At 50.9% G+C, this 13678-nt stretch overlaps 5 protein-coding genes across 5 annotated transcripts; 2 read left to right on the plus strand and 3 right to left on the minus strand.

Annotated features, from left to right (window-relative positions):
* Positions 1 to 791: 791 nt before the first annotated feature.
* FOBCDRAFT_291099 (uncharacterized protein) lies at positions 792 to 3773 on the minus strand (the record flags this gene model as incomplete). Its single annotated transcript, XM_031180143.3, has 2 exons — positions 792 to 1276; positions 1352 to 3773. 2 exons carry the CDS (start codon positions 3771 to 3773, stop codon positions 888 to 890), a joined length of 2811 nt encoding a protein of 936 aa, XP_031046030.2. The 3' UTR covers positions 792 to 887.
* Positions 3774 to 3950: 177 nt separating this feature from the next.
* Positions 3951 to 5463, plus strand: FOBCDRAFT_291101 (uncharacterized protein; the record flags this gene model as incomplete). The annotated part of the gene is made up of 2 exons (XM_059611779.1): positions 3951 to 4746; positions 4847 to 5463. 2 exons carry the CDS (start codon positions 3951 to 3953, stop codon positions 5140 to 5142), a joined length of 1092 nt encoding a protein of 363 aa, XP_059464610.1. The 3' UTR covers positions 5143 to 5463.
* Positions 5464 to 6179: 716 nt separating this feature from the next.
* Positions 6180 to 9124, minus strand: FOBCDRAFT_219744 (P-loop containing nucleoside triphosphate hydrolase protein). Its single transcript, XM_031180140.3, has one exon. It carries the CDS (start codon positions 8882 to 8884, stop codon positions 6323 to 6325), a length of 2562 nt encoding a protein of 853 aa, XP_031046027.3. The 5' UTR covers positions 8885 to 9124; the 3' UTR covers positions 6180 to 6322.
* A 1313-nt stretch (positions 9125 to 10437) lies between these two features.
* FOBCDRAFT_238574 (uncharacterized protein) lies at positions 10438 to 11528 on the plus strand (the record flags this gene model as incomplete). The annotated part of the gene is made up of 5 exons (XM_059610221.1): positions 10438 to 10579; positions 10779 to 10786; positions 10850 to 11041; positions 11118 to 11441; positions 11514 to 11528. The coding sequence occupies 5 exons, from the start codon at positions 10438 to 10440 to the stop codon at positions 11526 to 11528; spliced, it is 681 nt and encodes a 226-aa protein (XP_059464611.1).
* Positions 11529 to 11624: 96 nt separating this feature from the next.
* On the minus strand, positions 11625 to 13160 carry FOBCDRAFT_133017 (uncharacterized protein; the record flags this gene model as incomplete). Its single annotated transcript, XM_031180138.2, has 1 exon — positions 11625 to 13160. One exon carries the CDS (start codon positions 13158 to 13160, stop codon positions 11625 to 11627), a length of 1536 nt encoding a protein of 511 aa, XP_031046025.2.
* Positions 13161 to 13678: the final 518 nt, after the last annotated feature.

Below are 13678 nucleotides of genomic sequence, written 5' to 3' on the forward strand. Positions count from 1 at the left end.
TTACGCCATGATAATTAGGTTTCATCTCGATTTACGGATATACGGCCTTCTTAACTCAAAGCAAAGACGGATGGACTCCGTTTATATGCGCCTCAGCTGAAGGTCACGTCGACATCGTCAAACTTCTCCTCAGGTCTTCACGTCTTGATATGACTGAAACGGACAATTTCGGTCGTACAGCTCTTTTCTTGGCTTCTCGTAATGGGCGGCTGCCTGCTGTGCAGTATCTGCTTTCCCTAAGACGTTTTGATCTTAACGCCAGAAACTATTACGGCTCTACGGCGTTGTCAGCTGCAATAGCTAATGGACACTGCAAAGTCGGAGAACTTCTCATTGCTGCCAGTACTAGTACTCAAGAGCACTTCCATGTAGGCCGCAGTCTATTGTGGTGGGTATTCCGTACTGGTAAACCTCAGATGTCCAAGCTAGTATCTCAGCATACTGAATTGCGTGAGGCCACTCCCCAGGACAATGACCTAGCAAAATACCCAGTATTCGACGCTACATCCGTCTAGTGTGACGCTTGTACATTAAGCATCTCGGGCAGCTCTGTCTATTACTCCTGCCAAGAGTGCCTTCGCTGCCTTTGCGGTGATTGTTATAGGGGGCGTTTCAGATGCCGCGATCAAGCGCATGCTTTGACGACCAGTTCTGAAGAGAATCCTTGAATATCGTGTTTCGAAACACGTGTGCTCTTTAGGCCTGATTGAATATACTTGGGGAGAAGCAAGCTGGACCCGAGTTTTACAAGAGCTCTATGAAGTCTTCAGAATGATCTTTTAGATAAGTATATCTCACAATATGCTCCTGAATGGCAAACCCCCCCCTGAGCTCGTACAAAGACGTGGTATCCCATGTCAATACAGCGTACTTGAGCATTTGTCGACCTAAGGGATAACCAAAGGTCCCTCTTCTACTCCTCCGCTCCCCTGCTTCTGACTGTGCTTGGCCGTCTCTCCCAGCGACTTGAGCAATTGTGACGAATCCTCACCATGAGCCCATCCCGTGGCCATGAAGTCGGCGGTGACACTTGAAACAACATAGGCGTTGAGTTCCCGCTGTTCGCATTTGTCCTCCTCTTCCAGTCGGACTTTCCTCTCCTTACTCATATTTTGGCGGCGGAGGCTTTTGATTTCATCCATGATGTACAGCAGGACGGCTTCTGGACAACGGTTTCGCTCCGCCGCATGCTCCGCCTTGCGAACATATCGTCGCGTGACATCCGTAGCGCCTTCAATAGAGAAGGCTATAGCATATGCCATTTTCTTCCCCCAGCCTAATTACGAAATGTCAGTGCTGTGTCTTGATAGGGCAGGCAATGCTTGGGAGGATCTCGAGTGCAATGACTTACCTTCGCTGTATAGGGTTGGGTGATCAAAAACTTCCTCGCATGGATCAATGTGAACCCATCTCTTCCTGTGTTCCGAGTACACCTCGGTCCACACGTGGTCCTCGCTGTTCCATACCCACCGTGCCCTGGCGCCCATGGCCCGGCAGAGCATCGTAAAGCAGTTCACCCACTCGCCAGATCGCCCTCTTCTGGTCTGAAGTAGTCTCCAAGCGTCTCCATATCGGGGGAATCGCTCGTATGCTAGGCAGTCGTCCCTTGAGCATCTGTAGAGCTCGACACGCAAAGCCTCGCAAGCTGACTCTTCCGGGCTTGGCGCAGTGAACCCTAGATTAATGGTTGGAGACAAACATTTCGAACATGGTGGATTGGTCACGAAAGTGAAAAACGAGCGATTGAACCATCGCATCATTGCCCGGATGATGCAGTCACTGTAGCCCCACTCAGGCCGCCGTCCATCGCCACATGATTCTGCTTGGGCCTGGAATATCATGCTCTCTTCTTCAGCTTCGCTGTAGAGTCTCTCTAACGGGATGCTGGTCAGAGCATCGTCGAGTAATCCTGGGTTCTCGTACTTCGTTGGCGTCAAGGAGAGGGATATCAGAAGGTTGCGGAACTTCTGGGACTTCCGGTCGTTTACATTCGGAAGCTGGGGGAACAGCGGCGTTCGCACTAGTCTCCGATTTTGGGGCGGCAGCAATGCTTTTCCAGTGTCAGTTGCAGTGTACCGCGGAGCCGACTCTTCCTCTCCAGGCGGACTGTAGGGCGGAGTTGATTCATCCTCAGTAGACGAAACTGCTTGTTCAATAGTAGCTTGGCGGCCAGTCCGTGATAGTTTCAGTTCATCCAGTAGTTTGATCCGCCACTGGCTCGCAAATCGGCTTCCCATATCGCGGATCCACTCTTGGCTGTACTCCGATGGTGGTTTAGAAGAGGATGCCGTGGCGGACTTTGTATGTTGCAGATGCGTAGCAAGGTCTAGTTTTTCATCAAAGTTGTACAGCAATGCGCCCCCGGTGAGGGGCAGATGAGGGTGATGCTTTACTCGCGCTTCTATGTCTTCGAATACGCGTGCAAAAGGCATCACAATTGCAGCACCCGAATCCGGGGACCCGGCCACAATATGTCCATACAAGTTCCCAGACTCGGCGTCAATGATCCAGGAGCCACAGTCCCCGGCTTCTAGCCGCGAGTCCAAGAGGACGTTGTAGACGTCCTGGTACAGACTGCTGTTGGGGAGGCAGGCGTACAGGGGAGTACCTGACATGACTCCTGTAAGTGTTCCTCTCGAGGTGGAGCTCAGGATCTTAACGTCCTTGGGGCCGTCTGTGACGACGCGCTGGATCTTAGCCTCGCCCTTTGCAGAAAAGGAGGAAGGGGCGATTTTGTTGGCGGTGCAGTGGATGGGCCTGGTCACCTCGATCAGGGCGTAGTCGAGACCAGACTGTGGCTCGTCGAGAGAGGACAGATAGACGTGTCCTAGACGCTGTGGAGGCGGGAAAGTGTTCAGTAAAGGTCCTTTCTCGTGAACCCGACGGCTCTTGCATTTCGACCCCTCCTGTGTTGCTTGCATATCTTGTATGCTCGGCGAGAATGGTGGCTGGAGCATCTTGCTCTCGGTCGAACTTGCGTACCGTGGGCTCATGGCGGCGTCGTTGGCTTGTGCCAACCACGTTTTCTCATAAGCCGTCGATGCCACTTCGTCCACTTCGTTCACCTCATCATCGTCGTCGTCAATCTCAAATTCGTCGTCGCTGACTTCGCCCTCCATGTAGCTCGGGGCTGTGTCGGAGCTGAGCACATGACCCGCTGTGGTGTAGTAGAATTTGTCCGACAGCTGGATGATGCCACCGACGGTAGCTTGTTTGTAACAAGTTCCGTCGTCTATGCTTCGTTCAACGAACAACGGCATCCCGCATGGGTTGCTCGCAAGGGACGCAAGGACAGGTCGATGATCAGATGACAACGCCATGCTATCATCTGCCAATTGAACGAGCTGATTGAAGTCGGGCGGTCGAGGCATGTGGGCCGTCTTAACACCGGGGAATTCGTCGAGAATGCCACTGTCTTTAATTGCATTTCTCACCTGTTTGCGATGCGCAACGACTTCGCAGCAAAACAGGATGGCTGGGCTGGCACTGTTTGCCGACTTACCGAACATATAGATAGACCATGTAACCCAGCTCGATACTGGTTCGACCGACCTCTCGAGGTAGGCTTTAATCTTTGGAGCCAGCGCCGCGAATGCGTCTCTCGCCGGGCCTTTGGCCACCCAGCATAGTTCCTTGCCGACCTTGCCTATGAAGCGGCCGACAGACAGCTCTGGTTCAGGCCATGCGAGAGGCCTCGTTGCCGACCTGCCACTAAGTATGGCGATGCCGCTCTCCCAGGATCGCAGAGGGGATGTTACGATTTCCAGCGGCATAGTTCAACGTAATTCATGATATCTTTCTCAGTTCATGAGGAATATGGTTTCTCAAGTCATGAGAAATGTGACTCTCGACACTGATGAAGGGGATTCAGCCGCAATTACATGGGGGCTGTGTGCAGAGGCTCGTCGCGCTGATGAGGCGGAGCATCCGCCAATGACAGACGCAGTCTCATGCATCCGAACAGGGCTGGCTACCTCACCCGCCTTATCGTCCGTCAGCGTCGCTGGAGCCTAATCTTTCGTGTGAACCAAACAGACCCGAAGACGACTGAAACTGCGATCATGGCAGACAAGACGGAGCTCGATTCGAGCCTGCTGGATCTTCCGCTGCCGCAACTTACCAAAACAACGATAGCCAGCGAGTGCTGGGCCTCCCGGTACCAGGATCCGCGCCTCAACAGCGTGGACTTTGACCTGCAATCCTTTTGGACATACTACAACAAAGAATGCGCCAGGGCTCTCCACAACGGAGGGCGATACGTGGCTCTGCGATCGCACCGTGATGTGGTCGACTGCATTCGCAAACTCAAGAGCGGGATGCTGCGCCATGACATCAAGGAGGAGCTGCGAGAGAAACTCACAGCGCTTCACGACAACGAAGACGAGATGCTCGACAACTCGATAGACTTGGCCGCCAGTCTGCTTTTGATGATAAGCTTCTGCAGCTTCGCGTACGGCTTCTCTGGCAGAAGCCATCTCCGTTGGAGTCATGGGTCCCTGGAGAGCTTTGTGTCAACCTACTTTGATCCTGGAGCTGCCCAGCTGGCCAAGGAGAATGTTAAGATGGAGAAGATATTCACTGCGCGAAACCTGTGCCGTATCGCAGGGCTGGATATCGTTTGGACTGATAACTTGGTGGACCATCTCCGATTGACCGATGACGATCGACGTGTGCACGTCTTTCATCATGCTTCGTTCCTATATGTCCAACAGCAGAGGTTCACAATTCTTCACGACCACTCAATGTGTGAGTCCGCTAACTTATCGTGCCAGCGCCGACTCCCTACTACCCAAAGGTCTCGCGGAAGAGACGTTGCAGACATTAGCACTCCTCTTCCCATCCTCAGACGTGGAGACAAGGAAGTGGTTCTCCAAGCTGTCCGACGCGGGCCTTGACAAACGAGCCATCCAGTGTGGACAACTAAAGACGGACCATCGGCAAACTGAAAGGTTTAGATTTTGGAATGATCGTCTTGTCGTGTTAAAGCAGGTCTTTGACGAAGCACAGCCGAAATCGCTATCGCAATGGTGGCATGATAGGCGGAACGGCGTCCAATGGTACCGCTCCTCGATAGCAAATCTTCCCAACGCACATTGTCATCCGCTAATACCGGTCTCACCAACAGGTACACATTCTGGGTAGCCGTCCTCGTCCTTGTGTTGACAATCTTCTTTGGGTTGGTGCAAAGTATTGAAGGTGCTTTGCAAGTGTACGCCTCCTTCAAAGGTCTCGATGGATCAACATGAGAGTCAGGTATACATCCTACTGTCCACGAGCCAAGGTTCGGCAGCTACAAGCTCTACGGAGACGTATATGTTGGAACAATGGAAAGGCGCAGGCATATTGAATCGACCATGAGACAAGACAACAAGCCCGTCAGTACCCCTACACAAATAACATCACTTGCAGACGGCACATCTCATCCGGCACATGTCAGTCGCACGCCAAAACGTAACAAGGAATAGATTTTGTTGACATTTGGTGTCCATCATGACGCTGACCGCCAACGACCAAACCGACAGGCTGACCTCGTCGTCCTCGCTGTTTCGAGATGACTTCGCGTCAGCTGTGCCGTCCCGATCCGACGTCCACCTTGGAACGGTGCGATTGGGACAGGCCATTGGAAGGAAAACTGCAAACGAGGACGGTCGAGATTAGGCCGCCAAGCCAGTAAACACACATGGACGTTGTCGTTCCCACCATCACTATCGATGATATCGAGGGGGAGCAAGCACACACATTGCCATGTCCACCCGAGTCTTTAATAACGGTCGAGCACCCTTTCGCACAGGAACATCATAACAGCGAACTTGGTAAAGAAGTGAAGCGGCACAGGACAAAGCACTTCTTGGTCGTGAGACTATTGGTCGTCCTCTACGGGCAAGCATCGTCGCGGTTCTATCGTCTCGAGTGGGTGATGTGTGTCGGAAGTGATTCTATCCGGATGCTCAAGGACTATTATATGCGTGCCTATATCTCTATTAGAGTCTTGTAATAGCTAAAATACTTACTAGCTATTATAAGACTGTGATAATAATAAAAATGCTAATTGAGTATAAATATCTAATAATATACAGATTTATATAACTTATTTTAGCTAAGTGAATCGAGTACAGGCTTAGGGAATCTTTACACAATTTATGTTGAACACCATAAGTTTAGGGTCATGGAGGTTAGGGTATAAATAAATCATTCTTGGTATTCTATCTATCGAAACCCATTGACAATAACCCAACCATAAACGCATCGTTACATAAGGATATCACGAGCCCCTTCCCAACGCCGCGCATCATCTATTTCATCTCTTCTAGTAGTAAAGTCTTTAATTTCCCATTCGCATAGCGTTCACAAGTCTATGCCGCGCGCCTTCTCGGCGACCGTCGCCTCGGCCGGGACTCTCAGTGTAGGAGTCCTGGCGACGGGCATTGTCATAGTAAGACTCGGTCTCTCCAAGGCCTACCTTTGAGGGACGAGGAGGAGGCGGTGGGGGAGCATGGCCTGGTGCAGATGCCTGTTGCTGAGGATGATAAACTGGCTCCCAGTCACGGTTGGCCTGGTAAGGGCCGCTCTGGTAGGAATCTTGAGTCGGGACGGGAGGTCGGCTTGCTCGCTGTTCCTCGCGTTCAGTACGCTCGTCCCGACTATCGCGGTTTCGTCGGGTGGAGTCGTTACGGCTTGATTGAGGGGCCGGTTGTGCCTGGAGAAGACCGCCTTGAGGTGCACCGTTCTGAGGTACACCATTTTGAGGCGCTCCAACCTGACGACGGCTTACCTCTCGAGGCGTCTGCTCTTCGTCATCCGTTTCTGCATCGTCGTCGTCATCCTCGTAGGCTCGTAATTCACTTCGCATAGCAAGGCTGGCGCAAATGTTTCTAGCTTCTTCAATGGCCTTCTTCTGGAGTTGGAGAGCCTTGCGGCGCTCACGGGTTTCCTTGTTCTCGGCAGCAATAGCCTCAATGGTGGTATCAGGCATGCGAAGAATCTCAATAGGATTAAACAGTCGCAGCATGCCAAGCAGAAGATGTCGCTCGACGACCTGAGTGATGACATTACGTGTAAAGATGCGTGCAGTAAGGTCGTAGTAAATAAGCATTTTCTCCAAGACCTCTTCGGCCTCTGTGTAGGTTCCGCCGTTCTCAGTAGCTTCGGCACGCCACTTTCGAAGACGCTCCTCATACTCGGGGTCGAAAGGCTGGATCTCGAGTTCCATATCGTCGGTGAGACGTCCAAGCTCGGTGTCGGCGCTTTCGACAAGATCCTTCATTCTGAGCTCGAGGAAGTGCATGCGAAGAGGGTCGCGCATGCGCATGGGCCAGACGTGATCAATAACATCCGCAAGAAACTCGTTGCAGATAACACCGACGTTGTCCTTGTATTCTTGTGCAAGCACAGGCCAGTTTCTGGAGTAGTCCTGGAAGAGGATATAAGGGGCTCGAGGGTTAGAGTCGAGAGGAAGTTCGTTACCCCGGATCTGTCGGAGAAGAGGCTCAACTTCAAACTCGGCAAAGTCCTTCTTTGAGCGGTCTCCAACGGTGCCTGGAGTGGGAAGGCCATTGCTTTCGGCAGCGCCATTCGTACCATTGACACCATTTGCGACAGGAGGCTGGGTCTTCTGGAACGTAACCTTACGACCATGCTGTCGGAACCTTCGAGCGAAGCGCTCACTCTCGTCACGAATGCGAGCTCGGAGCTTCTGTGATGGGGTACCCTTGGGGCTTGACTGTCTAGCAAAGAATCGCTCACCGAACGGGTTCTTGTAGTTACCGTTCACCGCAGGAGTGACAAGGTTGTTGGATGCTGTGAAGAGCTCGCCCATCTGGAAACGCATCTCCTCTGGGGTGTCTTTGCCAACACCCATGGCCTTGAGCTGGCTCTCGCAGCCTTCCAAAGCTTGCTGGATCTGGCGGCGAAGAGTCTTGACATGCTTGCCGATATGGCGCTGAAGCTGGGTACTCAGTTTGGCGCGAAGAGCACCGATACCCCACATCTCTGGTGGGAGGGTTGCCCATTTTCCACGAGAGAAGAACTCGGCTTCTCGGTTGGCGCGGTCCTCGGGAGTCTGCCATTGCTCGCCTGGTCCAGGGTTGAGCAGGACATACCAGCCGAGCTTGAAGTTGTTCTCTTGGTCCTTGTTGGTAACAAGTTCGATGAACTTGTCTTCAAGGCCGATACGCTCGGTCATATCGGGCTTGGTGAGGACACCGATTGTGCGTGATCCCTTGGGATCAAAGTGGCGGGCCTTCTTGAGGATAGGAGCCTGAACATAATCGTTGTTTCCGCCGATAACAGCAAGAATAATAGTTCGAGAGCTCTTCATGTATCGATCGGAGAGGGCTTCGATGGTTTGGATGTCAGACTCGGATTGATCGCGGTTGGCGACACGAACAAGACCGGGAAGATCGACCAGAGTCAAAAGTGGCATGTCGGGGCCCTCCTTCTCGACGACGAGAATATCGCGAGCGGCGAAGCGACCAGGAATGCTCTTGGGAGCGATCAACTCTGTAGCATCACGCATCATCGCATCAAAGGGTGTGTCACCGGTGACATCACCGCCCCATTGCAGCAGGCGAGCTTGATCATTGTAGGGTCGTGTCTTGTCGGGGATGATGGAAACCTTTAGTTTTGTCTCCTTCGCTCGTCGCATGCGAATCTCTGTCGCAAACCGTGTGCAGGCGCCGGCATCGCGAGGAAATGGTGTGCCGGTGAGAGCCTCGAGAACCGAGCTCTTACCAGCGGACTGATCGCCGACGACAACGATTTGGGGCAGTTTGACATCATCGAGTTGTGCGAATTGGAGCTTGTCGATAAGGTCTAGCAGGCTTCGTTGCTCAGTTGCAAGGCCCTGATCGCCCAGCGACGATTCAATCGAAGGGCGCATTTTCATTTTTTTATATAACAGAAGCAGAATAAGAGGGGGTTGAAAAGGGAAACCTTCCAGCCAAAGGCTTCGTCATTTATAAGTTATGGCGCTCGGGCTTTGGTTCGCTCTTTCTTGGCTGCCTCTGACCGGATGGTTAAGGTTGCGCGGCTGCCAAGCGTCTTTCAGGCCTGGAGGCGGCGACCTGATGATGCCCAGCGTGTGCTAGCGTCATACCTACTGCGCCACTCTCAACAGACGGCAGGGCAAGAAAACTTAGGACCCCTACAATTCCTAGGTGACAAAATAACTTAAGATATCTTAGGGTAGCTCATAATGAGCTTAGTCTGATCTTTGACCAATTTATTTTTTTTTACCCTGCTCTTAATAAAGTCTTAAGTCCTATGGTATAGAGAAAGGTTCTGACCTTGAGGCAGCTTACTAAAAATGCCTATTCCAAGGCCCATTCAACCTTTAGTAGGTCTAGGTAATGTAAATATTAATTCTACCAAAGTCTTTCTATCACTTGAGATAGTTCTTTTGAGTTTTATTGCCTCCTCGAGAATTGACTGACGTGTGGCGTGTGGCGTCTCTTCATGTGGCTGTGCAAATAAAAGTCTTGGCATCTTCAACGCCACATTTACGTCGCGTGTGAGGTGTGAGTATTTTTCCTCTGTTTACCATGCCAAGTTGAATTTCATCTTTCCATGTTCTATTACCCTTTTACTGATGCCTAGATTTCGGGAAAATACTTATCAGTCTCATGAACTGTTGTGTGACAGTCATATTGTGCAATGGGTGACGTAGTCAACCGCGTGTATAAACACGTCGACTCACCCTAGACTTATCTTGGCCAGAGAAGCTAAAGATCATAAGCTCGGCATAATACTTCAAGACCTGAGTATTTACCATTTAATTCTAGAAGCTTATTATAACTTATAAAACATCCATCTTGGTAAAGAAGTCTTTCAGTATTGAGATTTGAAAAACCAAGACTCACCTCACCAGCTTCACTGCACTCATGGAGTCATGATAAAAGCTTATGATATTTCAAGGGATATATTACAGTTAAAGTTTTAAACACACTGCCTCCTACGAGCTTGGGTTGGCCAGAACTTACTAATATGCAGACTTAACGTGTCTCATTAATTCGTATTTGAGGTCCAAAACTAGTCCAGGCTGGGCAGAAACGGCTAGAAATCTTCAGTGCAGATATAGTACTACAGGAATTTTGGCATTACAATACTATCGTCGTCTTTGAGCATTTGTTTAGTTGATGAATTTCATGATGAATTGTGTAAGTTTCCTCAACCCAGGGCCTGGCAAGCCTTCCTGTGCCACCATTGGATTCATGATACCGACATACACGTGCCTGCTGCCCCGACTAGAACATGAGCCCAAAGTCCATGACCCCACCCTTCTCTTCTTTGCGAGGCAGCCCCTAGGGAGCAAGAAAACTCCTGATATTTAACTAAGGTATTAGGATTAGCTGGTCTGAAAACCCTGCTAAGATATACTAATTCTACCTAAGTCTTTTTTTAGCACTTAGGATAAAATTTAGAAGTTTTCTTGCCTCCCACATGAGTCTTATTACCCTGCCTGGCGAGCTTCTCGCCGAGGTCTTCTCACTTGATGATCTTGTCTTGGCAAGACAAGATATCAAGTCACTAAGACTCACCTGCCGTCGACTAGCTATCGCAACCACGCCCATTCTCTTCTATCGTATTCATATCTGCTACGCAAGACAATCTTTGGAAGGAGAGAGGATATGATTCAAAGGATGTCGAAGCGTTGGGTTCTGCTAAATTAGAAAGAAGAGACGAACATGGGATCGCGCATGGTATTGGGCCTCGAAGGATCTACCATTTCGAGATGGGCTTATGGGTTGATTTGAATAAAAGTTTCTACGACCCTGTCACAGATGAAGAGGTCGACGATCTTTTTGAGAAACGAGAGCCGCCCAATGATGACTCCTGGACTGCCTAAGGCCAGCGTACGTGGGACTCAGAAATGGGCCTCTGGAGAGATGGAGATGGAAAGCTCAAGAAGTTCGCTACTGAAAGAGAACTGCCAGAAGGACCAGAAGTCCCCGATGAAGACGAAGACTCCGATTTCAATATTGACATGCAGCCTTTCTACGACAGAGAAGAAGACGAATATCTTCTCAGAATCGAAAACTCCACGGTGGGACTGGGGACGAGATGCCCAGGGCGATCTTTGGTACTGGCAAGTATCTGGCACAGCTGGCCACGCAACCGAGACCTGGCGTTTCGAGAACAAGGGAGAGTACGCCTACGGCAACGAACCCCTGGATTTCTGGGATGACTGGTACGATGATCGGGGGGATGAGGCTGAGGCGACACCCTACGGCTGGAATCTGGTCGCTTCTTCCGAGTGTCATGAACTTGGCAGTGAGATTCCGCAGCGGGGCACATGCGAATCCCTACGTCGTTATAGTATAGACAATGACCCGGTCGTGTCTGACGTTTACGTTCGCATGAATCTTCCGAAGCCAGCGGACTTTGAGGTGTGGTCCAACGTACCATGGAGTGAACTTAGGATGGTCCGCGAATCATTTCACACTGTTTCTTTTTTTTTTTTTTTTTTAAACTTTTACCTTTCTTATATATTCTTTTCTAAACCCTCTTAAACTTAGTCAAGGCTTATATAAATCTAGATAAATAAGCGAGCTTTCTACAAAAGGATTTGTAGCCGGAACTTATCCCTTTCACTTCGTTCTCAGGCCACCCTTCATTGCGCCTTTACCTCATAACGCTATAATAGGGATGGGAGGCTGAAAGGCAGCAGAAATACGTGTGTCTGGGATATTGTAGTTGACGGATGCCGATGGTGAGTCTGGCTCAAGTCCAGCCCAAGACCTCTCCAAGTCTTCTTGGAAGCGCTTGACTATCCAGAAGCCTGTGAGCTCCCGCCGGCTTTGCATGTCGCGGCGCACAATATCTCTGTCCTCACGTTCAGTTAGCAAGAACCCAAGAGCGTATACAGGCCAGGTTCCGATGAAACACTCGGACCAGCGATGATCACCAGCACGTCTGGACAGAATATGGAGCGCCACACAAGCTTGCCAACTGTCTGTGGGAGACACCTTGGGCAGTCCCGCGTTTGGGCCAAAGGCAATGAGATGCTGCATGAGAATAGAAGCGATCATGGCGTATAAGCAGTTGGCGTCTCTGTTTAGCGTATAGGATGCATTGGTCTGTTCAACAGCCTGCAGGGCAAAGGCTTCCCAGGCTCTGACCTCGGTCTGCAGATTTACTAGATGTTCAATGTTTGCTGATTCTCTTCCGAGGCAAAGCTGGCCGAGAAACGTGGCGAGTCGCATCACGGCCAATGGCATACCAAGAACGGGGCTATTGAGGCTCAACAGGGCAAAGTCCATATTGTCAGGATGTTTTAAGAGCCTCTCAGAGCGAGCCCAAAACTCCGAGTTCAGCGGCTGGAGGGATATGTAGCTAGTCGCGCTGGACCAAAGACCGTTGTTCAACAGGAAAACTTGGTACAGGACACTCTCAAGTGCCAGACGGAGAAAAGCCGAAAGATCAGCGCTTGTTGCGTTTAGCACTCGGGAAATGATGATCTTGATGGCAGCACTGACGTGTTGAGGTTGATCGTCCCACGAGGAGGAGCCGGATATGATGTTGAATGCGTACAGAAGCACAATGGTGACAAGTACATCATCGTCCTTCTCTGGCGAGTCTTGACAGAGTGAGCCTGCTAGACTGGCCAGGGAGTCGGTATAGTATTGATGAGAAATATGGCACATGCCCGGTGGCCCTCCTCTGACGGAAACGAAGGATGTGGCACACGCCATGAGAGCAGGGGACAGACTCTTGCGCGATACCATGATGCCCCGTATAGCACCATGCCATGCCTTATAGAAGACAGAACTGCAATGTGGTAGTAAAAGAAGTGAGGTTCCCCGACGGCCGAACTCGCGGAACAGTGTCCATTCGATGTCACCTCGTTCCCGTTTACGAGCCATGACATAGTCGGCCAGCAGAAGCTGCGGCGATGGTGATATCGCCAAAAAGGCCGAGGGGACCGATTGATGATGACGATGACCCTTGGCCACTTTCGACTTCGACACCTCGCGAAGCTTGCATGATCGGAAGCGGCGGTCGACAAGGTCTTTGTCCACAGGCCACTGGCAATCGCGCGGGACACGTGAGGCATAACACGCTCGGCAGACGGGAGTTCGCTCATCGCACTTGATGCGCTGTCGTCGGCATGGAAGACAGCCCGTCTTGGCACGCAACTTGGGCCGTTGGAGACTTGTGGCCATGTTGAATTGCCTGTCTGGGCCAATTGGCTGAATTAAGGCGTGCTACGATGCTGTATTGGATTGTCGTGAGATATGCCAGGGATTATCTGAAGTCGTGTGCGTGTTTGTAAGAGAGAGAGGGTCAATGGCTTGCTCTTCCTGTATAAGATGGACACAGTGCTTTCTATCACTTGATCATCCAGTCAAATGTTCGACAAGGCCCAGACTCAAGGGTGAAGTGCCTCAGCTCAAGATAAGCTATCATGGTGCGTACACTTCCCCAAGCAAGTTTGCGGGGAAGCCCGCTAGTGAAGCATGGAGCTTTAGAATGATACGCTTCACTCGCTCACGCTATTTTAGTTCATGCATTATCGCAAAAGCATATGATTGGCTCAGTAGATAGATGTCTAGGCGACTTGAGATGGTGGTTACGTCCATGTTAAAAGGTCTCAGAAGCCTCGGCAATGGTTCACTCCGCAATCTCCTACTTGCACTATCGCCAACAGGTCGCAAATACGTTTGATTGGATTACTCACGGC

The sequence above is a fragment of the Fusarium oxysporum genome, chromosome IV, assembly GCF_013085055.1.
Source record: "Fusarium oxysporum Fo47 chromosome IV, complete sequence".
Taxonomy (NCBI): Eukaryota; Fungi; Ascomycota; class Sordariomycetes; order Hypocreales; family Nectriaceae; genus Fusarium; species Fusarium oxysporum.